This window comes from Ahaetulla prasina, chromosome 1 (assembly GCF_028640845.1).
Source record: "Ahaetulla prasina isolate Xishuangbanna chromosome 1, ASM2864084v1, whole genome shotgun sequence".
In the NCBI taxonomy this organism is placed as follows: Eukaryota; Metazoa; Chordata; class Lepidosauria; order Squamata; family Colubridae; genus Ahaetulla; species Ahaetulla prasina.
In genome coordinates this window covers 183,954,711-183,971,280 of record NC_080539.1, presented here as the reverse complement: position 1 = coordinate 183,971,280, position 16,570 = coordinate 183,954,711, and the positions used below count along the sequence as shown (strand labels likewise).

At 40.9% G+C, this 16,570-nt stretch overlaps 2 protein-coding genes across 4 annotated transcripts in view; one reads left to right on the top strand and one right to left on the bottom strand.

Moving 5' to 3' along the window:
- Window positions 1-6,620, bottom strand: part of MCM3AP (minichromosome maintenance complex component 3 associated protein) — a 55,133-nt gene extending 48,513 nt beyond the window's left edge. The window contains exons 1-5 of one of the 2 annotated variants that reach the window (XM_058184633.1): window positions 6,474-6,620; window positions 4,262-4,343; window positions 2,622-3,858; window positions 2,238-2,458; window positions 473-551 (exon numbers count right to left, since the gene is read on the bottom strand). In XM_058184633.1, coding sequence (XP_058040616.1) covers window positions 473-551; window positions 2,238-2,458; window positions 2,622-3,792 — 1,471 coding nt within the window. In that variant the 5' untranslated portion in view covers window positions 3,793-3,858; window positions 4,262-4,343; window positions 6,474-6,620. The remainder of the gene's footprint in view (window positions 1-472; window positions 552-2,237; window positions 2,459-2,621; window positions 3,859-4,261; window positions 4,344-6,473) is intronic. The other variant, XM_058184643.1, reaches the window with a different exon arrangement.
- Window positions 6,621-6,700: 80 nt separating this feature from the next.
- On the top strand, window positions 6,701-16,515 carry YBEY (ybeY metalloendoribonuclease). 2 transcript variants are annotated; one of them, XM_058184700.1, is made up of 5 exons: window positions 6,701-6,936; window positions 7,429-8,030; window positions 13,405-13,536; window positions 14,904-14,972; window positions 15,191-16,515. In XM_058184700.1, the coding sequence occupies exons 2-5, from the start codon at window positions 7,821-7,823 to the stop codon at window positions 15,275-15,277; spliced, it is 498 nt and encodes a 165-aa protein (XP_058040683.1). In that variant the 5' UTR covers window positions 6,701-6,936; window positions 7,429-7,820; the 3' UTR covers window positions 15,278-16,515. The 2 variants fall into 2 exon arrangements, with proteins under 2 accessions (XP_058040683.1, XP_058040676.1); XM_058184693.1 differs by having other exon boundaries at window positions 7,791-8,030; window positions 15,191-16,512.
- The last annotated feature ends 55 nt before the right edge of the window (window positions 16,516-16,570 follow it).

Below are 16,570 nucleotides of genomic sequence, written 5' to 3'. Positions count from 1 at the left end.
GCATTTTTCTGGAGTGCAACTTTAATGCATAGCACAAAGATAATATACCTGTTAGACATTTTTCACCTTCATAATGAGTAATGCTAAATTTCCCACCCCCACCCCATCCTCAGTCTTGAATATTCTTTCTCCTGGCCTAAAAAAGAGTTCAGAAACACTAACCTTCAGTTCTGACAAGCTGCAACTTCTAGTACAACCAATTTAAATAAATCATTTTAATAAACAACCATTGGTTAAAATTAACCATTGCGTCTTAGTTTCAAATGACACAAGTAATGATTAATCAAAGGCTGAATTGAAAGCTTTTCATACAGGAAGAAATGATGTGGGAAAGCTAAGAAGGTAACATGCTTATGCATGTCTCACTAAGTCACAGATTCTAATAAAAGTTTCAAACATTGCCAGTAGTCTCTACGAAACAAAAAATATTTACAATATTTTAATATCTGATCTTTAAAACAAAATAGCTTACTTGGTTTCTTTTTATGCCAATTTGTCACTATATCTTTGTGTAAGTCTTTTACTTTCTTTCTAGCCAAAACAGCAGATGCCTAGAGGGGGAAAAGGTTAGTTAGAAACAGTGTGGCATATAAAATGTTATATATTATTATTTAATGACAGCAACCATTTATTATATAAGGAAGACTTTTAACAATTATTCACTTTATGGGAAACAGGATGACATTTCTTGTGAAAGCAGACACTCCAATATAACACTAGAGACAGGATTTACATGAAATGTCCATCTTCTCTAATAAGATGGAGTTGTAACTTGAGATAAATTGCACATACCTATTCAGGCACAAAATAAATCAAATTATTAGAATAGGGAAATCAAAAAGTAAAGTAATGAAAAACTGCAACCGAAAATAATTCTCATCTGACATTATATGAACTTTCTTTCCCATAATTTGGAGGCTGAATATATATGTATATATAAATTATATACTGTATACTGTATATATATGTATATATATATTATATAACAGTATATTATGTATACTGTTATTTTTAATTATTTGGCTATTTGGAATAAGTTTTTTAATGAATGTTTTATTTTGTATTTATATGTATTTTTATCTGCCTGTAAACCGCCCTGAGTCCCTAGGGCAGTGGTTCCCAACCAGTGTGCCCAATACAGGAGTTCCTTTCTTGCAGCGGAACATTTTCTAGTCCTGGCAATCTCTTATAGGAATCTAAAACAATACAAAGATGATTTTCTTGAATTTTAAATGAAATCTGATCTGAGGAAAATGACAGAGCAAAAAAATAAATAAATTGGGCATCAAGTTTCTCATTCAGTGAAATGTGAAAGATAACCAGGCGTGATAAGATCCTGGAACATTTTGCTTTATCATAAGATGCTCTTGTGCTCTTCCCGCCCTGCCCCCCCCTTACAAACAGACACACACAAACCACACACTAGACACAAACAAATGCAACAATGGCAAATAATTAATTTTTTTTAGAAAAGATCCATATATTTGTTTGTCAAAGTGTAAGAACTAAGAAGGGATACCCTTTACTAGAAGATTTCATATATCTTCTGCCATCTGAAACCACTGGGAAAGTCATCTTTTTTAGAGATTTTTCTTCATTCTCTCCCAGAATTCACATGTGTTGAAAATTATATCTGCCTATCTGTCCCATATTTATTAACTATATGAATGTCTGGAGTACAATTAAAAAAGTTGTATCTGTAGTAACAATTAGCACATGTGCAGCTTAAATCTTGTATCAAATCCACTCTCTCATTCACTAAATGAGAAAATTGGTCCCTCAAGAGGGCAAATGTCTGTTTGATATGCCAATGTTTTTTCTGTCTCAATTTTCTACAATAATTTACTTTTTCCAGGAATTTCCCATTTAAAAGGATGCAATTTCTACTATTAAGAAAATGTCAACATGCAGACCTGGTATCATCGATTAGAAAGTTTTATGTCACACAGTTAACTATTTGAAAAAAAATGTTTTTAGAAGGCTAAGTAAAATTATTATTTTATAGTCACCATTTCCATAAAACATGTATTATAAACTGCAGCTCAGAATGGCCACTGATATCCCAATAATTTTAATGAAATTTGTGTTTAATTGCAACTTAAATAGTGTAGCCAAGATTAAATTGCAAAATATCATAGTAGCCAACGAACTTTAGAAGCATATGGAATAAATTTCCCAGTAGTTAGTCTAATATATACCATCTATAGCTATTAATCTTCTGATATTTTAAAACTCACATGATCAAAACAGCGTATAATGGCTAACTTTTTGTTACGGTTGGTACGGATTTGTTGGATTTTAATAAACTTCTCAAAGTGTTTGTGAAGAACATTTCTGTCATTTAGATGATCAGGAATATTTTTACACTGGATGGCTGTCAGTTCACTTGGTGAGCATCCAAGGCTTTCTATACTCCCAGTGCTCCGATTTCGACGCAAAGGGTTAGAGGCAGCAGAATCTGGAAGTAATCAAATAGTATTAAAAATAAGCATGTATATTTCAAAGTCATATCTATGTATCAAGCAAAATACAAAATGTTCTACTTATAAGCATTACAATGTAATTAATTGCAACTATTTCCACTTCCATTTGATAAATTCCTGTTAAGCTCTGCTACCTACCATGTTTCAATTTTCCCTTTTCTTCTTTTCTTAGTGTTGATATTGGTTTAGCCATTGTAAAGCCAGACTGACTTCCCCCTGCCACACTTGTTGCTACCATTTCTCCAGGTTCAATGGGAACACGCTCAATTTTGGATTCCTTTTTGTTGCTTTTCAGAACATCTTGTAATACTCTACCAAAAAGACCTTGTGTAGGTGGACGATTCAGTCTAACAGGACGCTTATTAGAAGCATGATCATTCCTCGATGGAGGTTCTAGTTCATCAGCGTCATAATCATGATGTCTTGGGGAATGCTCTTGTTCTTCTTTCCTTTTCATTCCCTTCCCAAGACTGGGAAGTGGCTCACTTGGAATGAACAAATCGTCATGTTCCATCTTGTTAGTTTTGTTAATTTGGAAAGTATCTCTCAAAGGCAAAGATGAGGTTGAAAAAGAAGAAAAACTACTACTAGGACTTGTAAAGAGAGCCATAGGTCTCTTTTTATCATCTGCAAGAGTCTTACTTGGTAAAGAAGTACTGAAAGAAACTGCTGAAGCACTGCTACTACTGACTGGTTTGGAAAAACTGAAACCAATATTACTTGAATTGCTGCTTTCCTGAGAAATGACAAAAGGGGTTAATTTTCCAGGTCCTGCACCACTTGGAAAAGAAAATGTAAAAGAAGAAGAAACAGCGGAAGTTGGTATTTTCTCTTGTTCTGAATTAGTCCCAAAGATAGGTTTGAACACTGCATTTTCAGGACTTTTGAAACTGAAATCTGATCTCACAAAACTACCACCTGAAGCTTCTCCAAGCACGGTTCCAAAAGCAGAAGTACTCTGAGAATTGCCAAGATTTGTGGGTGGTCTGAAACTAAATCCAGATTTGCTGGGAGCAGAAGCTGTCATTGGTGTGGAAGTCACAAATGATGTTGTTTGTCCAAGAGAATAAGATTGTGTAAACCCTGGAAGTTGCCCAAATCCCAAACCTTGCCCTGAAGAATTATGCAGTCCTGAAGTAACAGTAAAGTCAGTAAATCCTGGATTCTTTACTCCTCCACTGTTCAATCCAAAGAGAGAGAGCTGATTGAACTGGAATGGTGGCTGACTTGAAAACATTCCAGTTGACACACCAGGTGATGCTTGAAAAACTCCTGAAGGCTGTCCACTGAAAGGAGTATTTGGATTCATTTTTGGTGATGTTAATATATATAAAATAGCTTTTGTCTACATTCCTTTGGCTTTCATCTTTTAGTCCTGAAATATACAATTTAAGTCATAAAATTAATAAACATAAACAATCCTTTTAAGCTGATTTTTTTTTAAAAAAAGAAACACAATAGTGTATTTTTAATTTATTTATTCCATTTCTATCCTATTATAATCCAAAGCGCTTGCCTTGGTTTGCAATGTTATTCTCCAACAAGACATATTCCAATTTAAGAACTGAATTGTGCTATCTAGGATGTACCTCAAATGCACCTGATCTGCATCTAAGATACAAATGCAACATAGCCATTTCATTAAAATGAGTCTTGACTTATGAAGCCTTTTACAAACTATACAACTCACTAGAAAACACTGAGCATATCACTATGAGTCCTCTCACTGTTAAACTTAATTTGAAACTAAACTATGATTTTAAATACAAGTATCTTACCATAAATCACTTGTGGAATGACAACTCTTATTATTCTGGAGACAGGCCCAAATAATAGTCATTTAAAATAATGATTTTCTTTCTAGTTGTAAAGAAAGAAAGAAAAGTGCTAATCAAATCTACACAAATATATATGGTTTTATTCTCATAGAAAATACATCTTCAGTACATATGCAAATACTAGAACTGAGTTATGATACAATGATAACTAAATCTATTTAAGTTAGTTCTTTGGCCTTCCATCCTCTTCTGAAATAACTTCTTGAGAAATGACAAAAATACTTTTTTAAATATTGTTACCTAAGATGAAAAACGAATCAGATGGACTAGATAGGACACTGACCCAGAACGGAAATATGCTAGGCTTTTGTTTAAAAAAAGCTTAAGAGAGTAAATGTGTATATGAACTAAACTGCTTCAAATTAAAACGAAAGCTCACACAGTTGACAGGTATTTCAATTCCTTGTACACATGCTTATTTTCTATACTATATAAGTAACATATATATGTCAATCCACAATTTGATAGGTATGGGAGAAAGAGGCATCCATTAAATAAGTTATCAAATTCAAATGAAATTTTACCATGCATATTTGTGTCTTATCCATGTGTAGAGTGGAATGGAAATAATCATGCGTATTTTATGCATTTTACAAACACAAAATGAGAATGAGATTTTATACATACTCAGAAGCATATGGCATATAGACAGATTTAGTCTATTGTTAAAACATGGTCCATTAAGTCAAAACTTACAATAAATTATTTAATTACAGAACATACAATCATGGGAACATCTGTTTAATCATACTGCCACCTTGAATGATAGGAGCTCAGATAAATGTAACTATTCTATAATATCTCCTTAAATTAACCCCTCTCCCCCCCATAAAAGCTAACACCATATTTTTCAGGAAATAGTTAGGATTAAAAAAATAGGTTAAGAATAGAAGCATGGTATAAGAATAGTGTTGGAATTGATGGAAGATCTACCTGTTCCAGTACTGTTTCTACAATAACTAGTCATGTGTCTATGGCAGCCAACAGGCAGATCACAAGGGCAGAAGTACTCTCCTGTTTGTGTTTTACAGCGTCTGATATTGAGAGACAGGTTTTCTGTGGTACTGGTGATAATAACCAGTATCAACATTAATTTTCAATGGAGTTTAAAAATCATTCAAATTCAGAAATAGTTATCATTTGTGAGGAAAATAAGCAATAATAATAAAATAATAATAAAATAATAATAAAATAAGCAGTGTATTTATTTGATTTATATATCACCATGTCAGAAAGACTCAAGACAACTTACATTTTAAAACTCACTAAACCATGGGGAGAGGTACAACTCATTTCTGCCATCCCTCATCCCTAATTAGATTCACAACACTATCTTGGGCCATGGGCTTTCTGAAAAGCTACGTTTTCTATTCCTTTCTAAAGCAGAGCAGGGCTGAACAGACCTCTGGGAGAATGGTAACCCAAAAATGATAGAGAAGAGAGGCATCCAGGAGCTTACAAAATGCCATTGTTTATGCCAATGTTTCACAGCTATCAGCCATGCGAGGTAGTCCAGACAAGAATCACACCCAGACGAATACAGGGGAATCCAACAATTCCCCTGGCTGTGGCTCTTCTCCATACCTCCCATGGTCATTCTCACACACCATTACATACAACAACCTAACTCCCGAAATTTTCCAGCCAGTGGAAGTTGAGAGTGGAAGTTGATGGGACTGGAGCTTACTCAACCTGCCAGATCTGTAGGATGGGCAGAGGAGAAAGGTGGTCCCGTTGCTACTCCAGCCCTGAGCCACGTAGGGTTTTAGGGATGAGAACCCAACACCTGAAACTGCAATTTAGACTCGATACACTTGATACGGCGTAAAGCGGAACTTCTTTTAATCTGTTCTGAATCTTCCGCCAGCTCCACTGGATAACCCTGGACGTTAGCACTCATAAATAAATAGAAGGGAGAATTTCTACACACGTTAGCCGAAGTTGTAATCTATCCCAACCGTGGAAGTTCTGCCTGCCTTCTGCCGCCTCAGCAACACCCGCCGTGAGTACAAAGCAAGTGGAACATCATTACTTCCCCTCATCAGCCCGTAAACCTCCGAGCTGAGATTTAACTTTGGCCTCCTAGTTTCTATCTGCGCTGCCCGGGCCCAACTATCAGGAAAAATGAGAGAGAGAGAGAGAGAAATGATACCTCTGAAGATGTACAGAGGACACCTTTCCTACAACAGTAAGCCGTGAATCCCGAATTACTTCCCTCCGTCGCATAAACAAACCGAAATTGACCCTGAAGAGGCGGAGCGGCTCAGCTCCACCTACGAAAGAAGGGACTCCGCGCAGCTCCCCGCCGTCTCCCGCGCAGTACGGAAATGACGCAACGCAACGGACAGAGCGTCGCATGCTCTTGAAGGAGGCCCCGCCCCCACCCACGAATAGGATTGCGGAGCTTCTGTCGATAGCGCAGGGCTCCGTTTTACGCCTCTCGCCGAAAACGAAGAGTGCTGAGAACAAACCAGTTTTAAAATATAAGAGCTTCTTTTAACGGAGCTTCGTCTCTCTTTTTATATATATATTTATAAAACGAGGAAGGGCCTGGAGGTAGTTTATAATACAGAGTGAATAGAGAAGTGATTAGACGGACGACTTTTGCGGCAAAGGTATATTTCACGAAAGTCCCACTTCTAGTTTGAAAGTTTTGCTCTGGATTAGAGCAGGGTTTCACAACCTTGACAACTTTGAGATGGATGGACTTCAGCGCCCAGAATCCCCCACCACACACACACACGTACTGCGACCACCTATCTTAAAGCTGCCAAGATTGAGAAAGTCTGGATTAGGGTATTCACAACCACTTTCTAAATTATAACGCCCCCTCACAATTTACATATAACGTGTTCATGGAAGTTAGTAGAGGGAAATGTTTCTCAACATTAAGGTACATTTCAAAAAGGGGTGGTGGCTGGGAACCTGTATTGTTTTCATCTCTGCATTTTTGGTGGAAGGGCAGGGCTCAGGTGTAGCAGTCATAACACTTGGGTATGGGTGTTAATTCTTTTCTTATACAGTCACAAAAGCTGGGGCAGATAGAAGCATCACCACTGCACTTTAATAATTTTTTATGCCTTGATCTTAACATTCTGTCATTTCAGATGCTATCTTCAATTGAAAATGGATCTGAAAAGGGCTCTCTGGGCACTGAACTCTAGTGAAGAAGCAGTAACCCCACAATTGTATTGTTTAGCTTGATGAGTGCTTTTGCTGTTACTATATCAGGCTTCACCTTAAAGTCAGTTGGGCCATTTCTATTTTTTGGGGGATCAGGTTTCATCTTCCATTCTTTAACTTTGCAAAAACTCTTTAGGGAGTGCCTTTTTTATCTTGGGAAACCTGGCAACTCCAAATAAAATGAAAATGCTACAATTCTTTTGTTATCCAAAATACTGCAATACTTCTCATTTTAAGTTGTTCCACCTGCCTAGTAATTGGTGTCTAACCATAGTCTACTTTGCAGGACTGTGTAAAATTCTTCAATTTTTATGAGATGAGCCTGATCATACGTAATTTGCAGAGAGCTATTCCAATCAGGAGAGTCCCACTTCGCAAGAACATAGAACAACTCCGTTCTATTTTGGGTGTGCAAAAGTTTGACCTTGGTGTAATTTGTGTTAGTAATATGTACATACAGCAACTCAACAGAATTTACAGACAGAAGAATATCCCTACTGATGTGTTATCTTTTCCTTTTCATGAGGTATGTGTTTGCTCATTTATTCCTTTAGAGCTTGGCAATAATTTTATCAGAAATCAGGTATTAATACATAGAACGGTATCATGTTTATATACGAGGACAATGGAAAAGTCAGAAAAATTAGGAATGATTCAGGCCCTACCCAGAAATCTTCATGGTAGAGGAAAGGACAATTACTGTGGCACATCAAAAATGAAAGTCCTGAAAAACAGCAGGGCTCATTATGTAAAATGCATCAATATCCATAATAGTGGATATTGCAGAATGTGTGAATAAAAGGATACCTAAAAGATTACTTGTTTTTCAAGCTTTATTTTATAACTATTGTAATTAATATGTATGAGAAGAAAATATCAGGAGGTGCGGGATGACCCGTTGCAGGGACGTGCTGAGGAGTTTAGTGGTTATCTATACGATAAAATCGCTCAGCTCCGGGATGGTCTGGACCGAAATTGGGATGATCCAAGCGAGGGAGAGGAGACACGTCTTGTTGAGTCCATTTGGGATGAGTTTGACCCTGTGGCTCCCGAGGACGTGGACAGGTTGTTGGGGAGGCTTCACGCCACTACATGTTTACTGGACCCGTGTCCTTCCTGGTTGGTACTGGCCACTCAGGAGGTGACACGAGGCTGGCTCCAGGGGATTATCAACGCTTCTTTGTTGGAAGGGGTTTTCCCTGCCGCCTTGAAAGAGGCGGTGGTGAGACCCCTCCTCAAGAAGCCCTCCCTGGACCCAGCTATTTTGGGTAATTATCGTCCAGTCTCCAACCTTCGCTTTGTTGCGAAGGTTGTAGAGAGTGCTGTGGCGCGACAGCTACCCCAATACCTGGATGAAGCCATCTATCTAGACCCGTTCCAGTCCGGTTTCCGACCCGGGTACAGCACGGAGACAGCTTTGGTCGCATTGGTGGATGATCTCTGGAGGGCCAGGGCCAGGGGTTATTCCTCTGCCCTGGTCCTATTAGACCTCTCAGCGGCTTTTGATACCATCGACCATGGTATCCTGCTGCGCCAGTTGGGGGGATTGGGAGTGGGAGCACCGTGTATCGGTGGTTCTCCTCCTATCTCTCTGACCGGTTGCAGACGATGTTGACAGGGGGGCAGAGGTCGACCGCGAGGGACCTCACTTGTGGGGTGCCGCAGGGGTCGATTCTCTCGCCCCTTCTGTTCAACATCTATATGAAGCCGTTGGGTGAGATCATCAGTGGCTTTGGGGTGAGATACCAGCTGTACGCTGATGACACCCAGCTGTACTTCTCCACCCCAGGCCACCCCAATGAAGCTGTTGAAGTGCTGTCCCGGTGCGTGGAAGCCGTATGGGTCTGGATGGGGAGAAACAGGCTCAAGCTTAATCCCTCCAAGACGGAGTGGCTGTGGATGCCGGCACCCCGATTCAGTCAGCTGCAGCCGCGGCTGACTGTTGGAGGCGAGTTATTGGCCCCAAAGGATAGGGTGCGCAACTTAGGTGTCCTCCTGGATGAACGGCTGTCGTTTATTTATTTATTTTTATTTTATTTGATCATATTTATATACCGCCCTATCTCCCGAAGGACTCAGGGCGGTTTACAGGCACTTAAAAACACATAAATACAATATAAAAGCAATTAAAAAACTTATTCTAAAAGCCCGATAATTAAAAAAATATAGATATAAAACCCAATTTAAAACCCATAAATTTAAAATCTAACTCAGTCCTGCGCAATTAAATAAGTATGTTTTAAGCCCGCGGCGGAAGGTCCGAAGGTCGGAAAGCTGACGAAGTCCGGGGGGTAGTTCGTTCCAGAGGGTGGGAGCCCCCACAGAGAAGGCCCTTCCCCTGGGCGTCGCCAGACGACATTGCCTCGCTGACGGCACCCTGAGGAGTCCCTCTCTATGAGAGCGCACGGGTCGGTGAGAGGTATTCGGTAGCAGTCGGCGGTCCCGTAAATAACCCGGCCCTATGCCATGGAGCGATTTAAAGGTGGTCACCAAAACCTTGAAGCGCACCCGGAAGGCCACAGGTAGCCAGTGCAGTCTGCGCAGGATAGGTGTTATGCGGGAGCCACGGGGCTCCATCTATCACCAGCGCAGCCGCATTCTGGACTAACTGTAGCCTCCGGATGCCCTTCAAGGGGAGCCCCATGTAGAGAGCATTGCAGTAATCCAGGCGAGACGTCACGAGTGCGTGAGTGACCGTGCATAGGGCATCCCGGTCCAGAAAGGGGCGCAACTGGCGTACCAGGCGAACCTGGTAGAACGCTCTCCTGGAGACGGCCATCAAATGATCTTCTAGAGACAGCCGTTCATCCAGGAGGACGCCTAAGTTGCGGACCCTCTCCATCGGGGCCAATGACTTGCCACCGATGGTCAGCCGCGGATTTAGCTGACTGTACCGGGATGCCGGCATCCACAGCCACTCTGTCTTGGAGGGATTGAGCTTGAGCCTGTTTCTCCCCATCCAGACCCGTACGGCCTCCAGACACCGGGACAGCACTTGATAACCGTTGGGGTGGTCCGGTGTGGAAAAGTACAGCTGGGTGTCATCCATACAGCTGGTACTTCACACGAAACCACTGATGATCTCACCCAGCGGCTTCATGTAGATGTTAAACAGAAGGCGAGAGGATCGACCCTGCGGCACCCACAAGTGAGGCGCCTCGGGGCCGACCTCTGCCCCCTGTCAACACCGACTGCGACGGTCGGAGAGATAGGAGGAGAACCACCGATAAACGGTGCCTCCCACTCCCAATCCCTCCAATCGGCGCAGCAGGATACCATGGTCGATGGTATCGAAAGCCGCTGAGAGGTCTAATAGGACCAGGGCAGAGGAACAACCCCTATCCCTGGCCCTCCAGAGATCATCCACCAACGCGACCAAAGCCGTCTCCGTGCTGTAACCGGGCTGGAAACCGGACTGGAACGGGTCTAGATAGACAGTTTCATCCAGGTGCAAGGGAAACTGATATGCCACCATACTCTCTACAACCTTCGCCACGAAGCGAAGGTTGGAGACCGGACGATAATTACCTAAAACAGCCGGATCCAGGGAAGGCTTCTTAAGGAGGGGCCTCACCACCGCCTCTTTCAAGGCGGCCGGAAAGACACCCTCCACCAAAGAAGCAGTCGTAATCGCCTGGAGCCAGCCTTGTGTCACCTCCTGAGTGGCCAGCACCAGCCAGGAGGGGCACGGGTCCAGTAAACACGTGGTGGCATTCAACCTACCCAACAACCTGTCCATGTCCTCGGGAGCCACAGGGTCAAACTCATCCCAAACAATGTCACCAAGACCACCCTCGAGCGTCTCACCTGAGTCACCGCAATTTTGGTCCAACCCGTCCCGAAGCTGAACGATTTTATCGTATAGATAACCGTTAAACTCCTCAGCACGTCCCTGCAGCGGGTCATCCTGCTCCCCTGGTGAAGGAGGGCAGGTCACCCGAAACAGGGCGGCTGGGCGGTTATCTGCCGACGCAATGAGGGAGGAGGCGTAGCAACGCCTCGCTTCCCTCATTGTCACTAGGTAAGTCCTAGTATAGGACTTCACTAGTGTCCGATCAGCCTCTGAACGGCTAGACCTCCAGGAACTCTCTAGGCGTCTTCTCCGGCGCTTCATCCCCCTCAGCTCCTCGGAGAACCAAGGAGCCGGTTGGGACCTGCGCCGGGTCAGAGGCCGCAGAGGCATGACACGATCTAAGGCCCCCGCCGTGGCCCGTTCCCAGGCCGCAACAAGTTCCTCAGACGTGCCGTGAGCCAGACCCTCAGGGAATGGCCCAAGCTCCGTCCGGAACCTCTCCGGGTCCATCAGGCGCCTGGGACGGAACCAACGCATCGGCTCCGTCTCCCTGCGGTGTTGGATGGCGGTCAGAAAGTCCAGGCGAAGGAGAGAGTGATCTGACCATGACAAAGGTTCAATGACTATTTCCTTTAAGTCCAGATCTCTCGACCACTGACCAGAGACAAAAATCAGATCGAGTGTACCACCCCCAATGTGGGTAGGGCCATCAACTACTTGAGTCAGGTCCAAGGCCGTCATGGAGGCCGTGAACTCCCGAGCTGCTGTCGATGACGAGCCGGAAGATGGTTTGAAGATCATTTGACGGCCGTCTCTGGGGGGGCCTTCCACCAGGTTCGCCTGGTTCGGCAGTTGCGCCCCTTCCTTGATCGGGATGCCTTGTGCACGGTCACTCATGCGCTCGTTACCTCTCGCTTGGATTATTGTAATGCTCTCTACATGGGGCTCCCCTTGAAGTGCACTCGGAGGCTTCAGTTAGTCCAGAATGCAGCTGCGCGGGTGATAGAGGGAGCTCCGCGTAGCTCCCATATAACACCGCTCCTGCGCAGACTGCACTGGCTGCCTGTGGCCTTTCGAGTGCACTTTAAGGTGCTGGTTACGACCTTTAAAGCGCTCCATGGCTTAGGGCCTGGGTACTTACGGGACCGCCTGCTGTTACCATATGCCTCCCACCGACCCGTACGCTCTCACAGAGAGGGACTTCTCAGGGTGCTGTCCGCCAAGCAATGTCGGCTGGCGGCCCCCAGGGAAAGGTCCTTCTCTGTGGGGGCTCCCACACTCTGGAACGAACTTCCCCCGGGTTTACGCCAAATACCTGACCTTCGGACATTCCGTCGCGAACTGAAGACACATCTTTTTATTCGCGCGGGGCTGTCTTAAATTGAATTTTATCAAATTTTTAAAATTCTTATTAATTAATTTTAAATGGGGTTTTTAGCTCACTGTATATTTTAATTTTCAGGCCAATTTTAAAATAAGTTTTTTAATTGCATTTTAAATTATATATTGCACTGTTTGTTTTATTTTTGCCTGTACACCGCCCTGAGTCCTTCGGGAGAAGGGCGGTATAGAAATCAAATAAATAAAATAAATAAATAAATAAATAAATAAAATAAATGTAAATTTTAATGATAACATGTATTACCTTAATATTTTGGTGTTTTAACCTGTTTTACTGTTCTTCTATCTAAGCTGTCTAGAGTAAGCACTAGGCAAGATGGGCTACATATAAAGTTAATAAATGAATAAATGTTTTATTTGTAAGTTTCTGTAGGGGGCTAGAAGTACAAATGATCTTCATATTCTCTGTAATTTACTCCTAGAATTCTTGTCCTACGCAAGTTAAGATGGAAATAAATCCCATTGAAAACTGAATTATCCTTCTGAGAGTATACCATTGAGCTTACATATATTATTATTCTTAAGCAATCCTGATATATACCTAATACTAAGTGATAATATAGTTTGCTTTGGCTTAGTGCGATATGGAAATGTTTAGAAATATTGTATGCTCTGTTCTTAACACCACATTTCATTTTCTGCATGGCATTTGTTTTATCAAATTGAGAACATGTATGTAACTGAATTTTCTTTGGGGATATCACAGAATCTGAAAGGTGGAGAATTACCCCAGCCCTGTATTCAAGATGACTACAATTTGGGAGACATTTTTCTAGGAGTAGAATATATCTATCAACAATATAGACAGAACGACAATGATTATAACAGTATTTTTACAGTAAGTGTACATTTATAAAAGTAGTAATTTTTATTTGAATAAGGTTCTGAAATGTTCGATCAAATGACTTATAAAAATGGAAATGTTTTGATTGTGATTGTCTCCAGTTTGATTGTCTCCAATTATTAAAAACTTTTTGGTATCAAAAAATATGACATTAATGTCTCAGTCCCACTGACAGAAATTTTACTGTTTCATATCTAGAATAACATATACTATAAAAATCCAAATGATCACTAGATGGCAGAAACAAGTTATCTATATCCTTTTGCTGCCATCAAGTCTTTGTCCAGATTTTGATAGCACAATTTGGGTAGCCCTTTTTTTTTTTTTTTTGCAGTATTCTTCAAGTTAACATGATTCCTTTCGATTTTATTTTTAGCTTTCTCATTTTTACTAGCATGTGTTTTATTGCAAGATTTTTTTCTTAAACAAGTCACTAGCTTTTTTTCCTTTCATAGTTAAGGTATTTAAATCATTATGGTTACCGCTCTTTGTGCTTGTCAGTTGATCTTGCCAGTTCCAGGAATGTTGCCAGCTCCTCAACTAAGATCCCCTCACAGATGGTCACCTTACTCAGTGGCATTCCAAAAGTCATTCTTTCCCTCCTGTTTAATCTTGGTGAAATCTAACATTGTTTAAAAATGATATGCTATGTGGGTCTTCTGGTTAAGGCAGCAGGGTAGAAACAGGGAGAGATTGTGTTCTAGTCCCACCTGAGGCATGAAAACAGTCTGGGTGACTTTGGGCCACTCATTCTCTCTACTTCAGAGTTGTTGTGGGGAAAATAAGTAAAGGGAGAAGTATTAGATGTGTTGGCCACCTTGAGTTATTTACGTAATAAATAATAATTTAATTATTTATTATAATAACATATTATTATAATATATATATATAATATAAATATATATAATAATAATAAAGGCAGAATAAAAAATGTAAAAATAAAATATGAGAATTAGATGAGTTGACAAGCTGAGTTCTCAGCAGCCTGCTTGCTGGTAGAGGACGTGTCCAATGTCTATCATGTTCCTTAGTCTGCCAGCTGTGCCCATTGAAGCAGAGGAGGGGTGGGATCTCACCCTTTATGAAAAAAAGTTTGCCAACCCCTTTAGTAGAATTGCTAGAAATTCAAAATGTTTTTTTAAATTGAATGGCATACATCGAATACATTTGTTCACTCTACAAGTCAACTTCTTTCCACTGACTAGGGAGAAATCACACCGAAGTTTTCACTGTATTCTCTATAAATGATGACTATTTCTATTATGATTTTAAATTATTGTGATGTGGAATTTCTCTAATATTCTATTTTGCCTATCAATTACAAATATGTAAACCATTTAAAAGCTTTTTTCCCTCAACAGGTGACAGTTGCTCATGGCATGTGCCACTTACTTGGTTATAAACACAATACAGAAACAGAGTGGCAACAAGTAAGTATTCTAATTTGATACAATTCTAATTTTTCAGTTTTCTTTATTGTTCAAAAGCTTCCAAATGTAATCTTATGTAAATACATTCTAAGATTTTCTAATTTACTGTTACAGTACAAGTTTAAATTTCAAAATTCAAATCAAGTGTGTAAGATCAGACATTGTTGTATTATTTGAAAGGAAATTTATGCATTCATTGTGGCCTTGCTCTTTTTCAGATGTATGAAAAGGAAACACAAATTCTGCACGAGTTAAGCAAATTGACAGGCACAAACTTTGAACCTCTGTCAAAACACCATTTCTAACGTTGTATTTATATGTTGTTTCATTAAAATAAATCTCCTATTTTCTTAATTTCTCCTTCTTCCTCAGTCAGCAGAATACAATTCCCCGTGAACTAATTTTGCTAGAATTATTATTTTTTATTTATTTTGTCAAGCATCTATAAGATTACAGATATAAGTATAAAAAAGGTTATGAATATACAAAATGGATACGAATAAATGGGGACATTAAGACAAGGATGGTAGGCACATTGGTGTGCTTATGCACGCTCCTTACAGACCTTTTAGGAATGGGGTGAGGTCAACAGTAGAAAGTCTAAGGTTAAAGTTGTGGGGGTTTGGGGAAGAAACCAAAGTCAGGTAGTGCATTCCAGATATTAACCACTCTGTTGTTGAAGTCGTATTTTTTGCAATCGAGTTTGGAGCAGTTTACCTTAAGTTTGTATCTATTGTGTGCTCGTGTATTGTTGTGGTTGAAGCTGAAGTAGTCATTGACAGGTAGGACGCTGTAGCAGATGATTTTATGTACTACGCTTAGGTCAGACCGAAGGCAGTGTAGTTCTAAATTGTCTAAGTCCAGAATTTCAAGCCTCGTAGCAATCAGGCCACAAAAATGCTTTGAAAGTTCCTAATTGCCCTCCTGCGTCTATTCTACCTTTATCACTGCTGCTGCTCCCTCTTGAAAACTGTGTTGGCCAGGTACTTGAACTGCTTTAGGGTCAAAGCACTGTTTGTCTCTTCCATCCCTATCCAACTGTTGCACACCCAAGAGAACCCAGCAATATCTTCTTCCACTGAAGGTCACAATTATAACCCCTCTATGATGAATCACACCGTTCCAAATGTTGCTGTTGGTTCACAAGCTCACAGTTCCAAACCGGTAGTGAAGGTAGGTGAAACCCACTACTGCTAACTCCCCAGGCCCATATACACGTATCAAAACCTTGGTTATACAGCAAGTACTAGAGACCTCCCAAATATTCCTGCTAAACTGTAATTTTTAATCTTCCACTCTTTGAACTTCGGCTTTGACATGCTAATCATATATAATTCTCAGCCTGAAAAATATGACTGAAGAACAGGGTGTTTTACTTTTTTCTCATACAGGGATTGGCTTCCTCTCCCTTTGCAACTTTCTAAAAAGAAACAAATGCGACCCAAGAAGAGCTGACGCTTGACGTTAGATCTTCCCTACCTGCTCTTTTTCCAGCAATAGGCAGGTGCCCAGCCACTTAATTCTGAAGACTGTTCAAAGTATGTTGGGGTGACAAATGGCTGCACAAGAAGTCCAAAGCTTAGATCCAATTAGAAGCC

Bases quoted from the DNA above. Each gene is read 5' to 3' on its own strand.
- YBEY (XM_058184700.1), top strand. From the start codon at position 7,821: ATGAGCCTGATCATACGTAATTTGCAGAGAGCTATTCCAATCAGGAGA. The intron at 8,031-13,404 runs GTATGTGTTTGC...GGGATATCACAG, and splicing joins TATCTTTTCCTTTTCATGAG to AATCTGAAAGGTGGAGAATT. The intron at 14,973-15,190 runs GTAAGTATTCTA...GCTCTTTTTCAG, and splicing joins CAGAAACAGAGTGGCAACAA to ATGTATGAAAAGGAAACACA.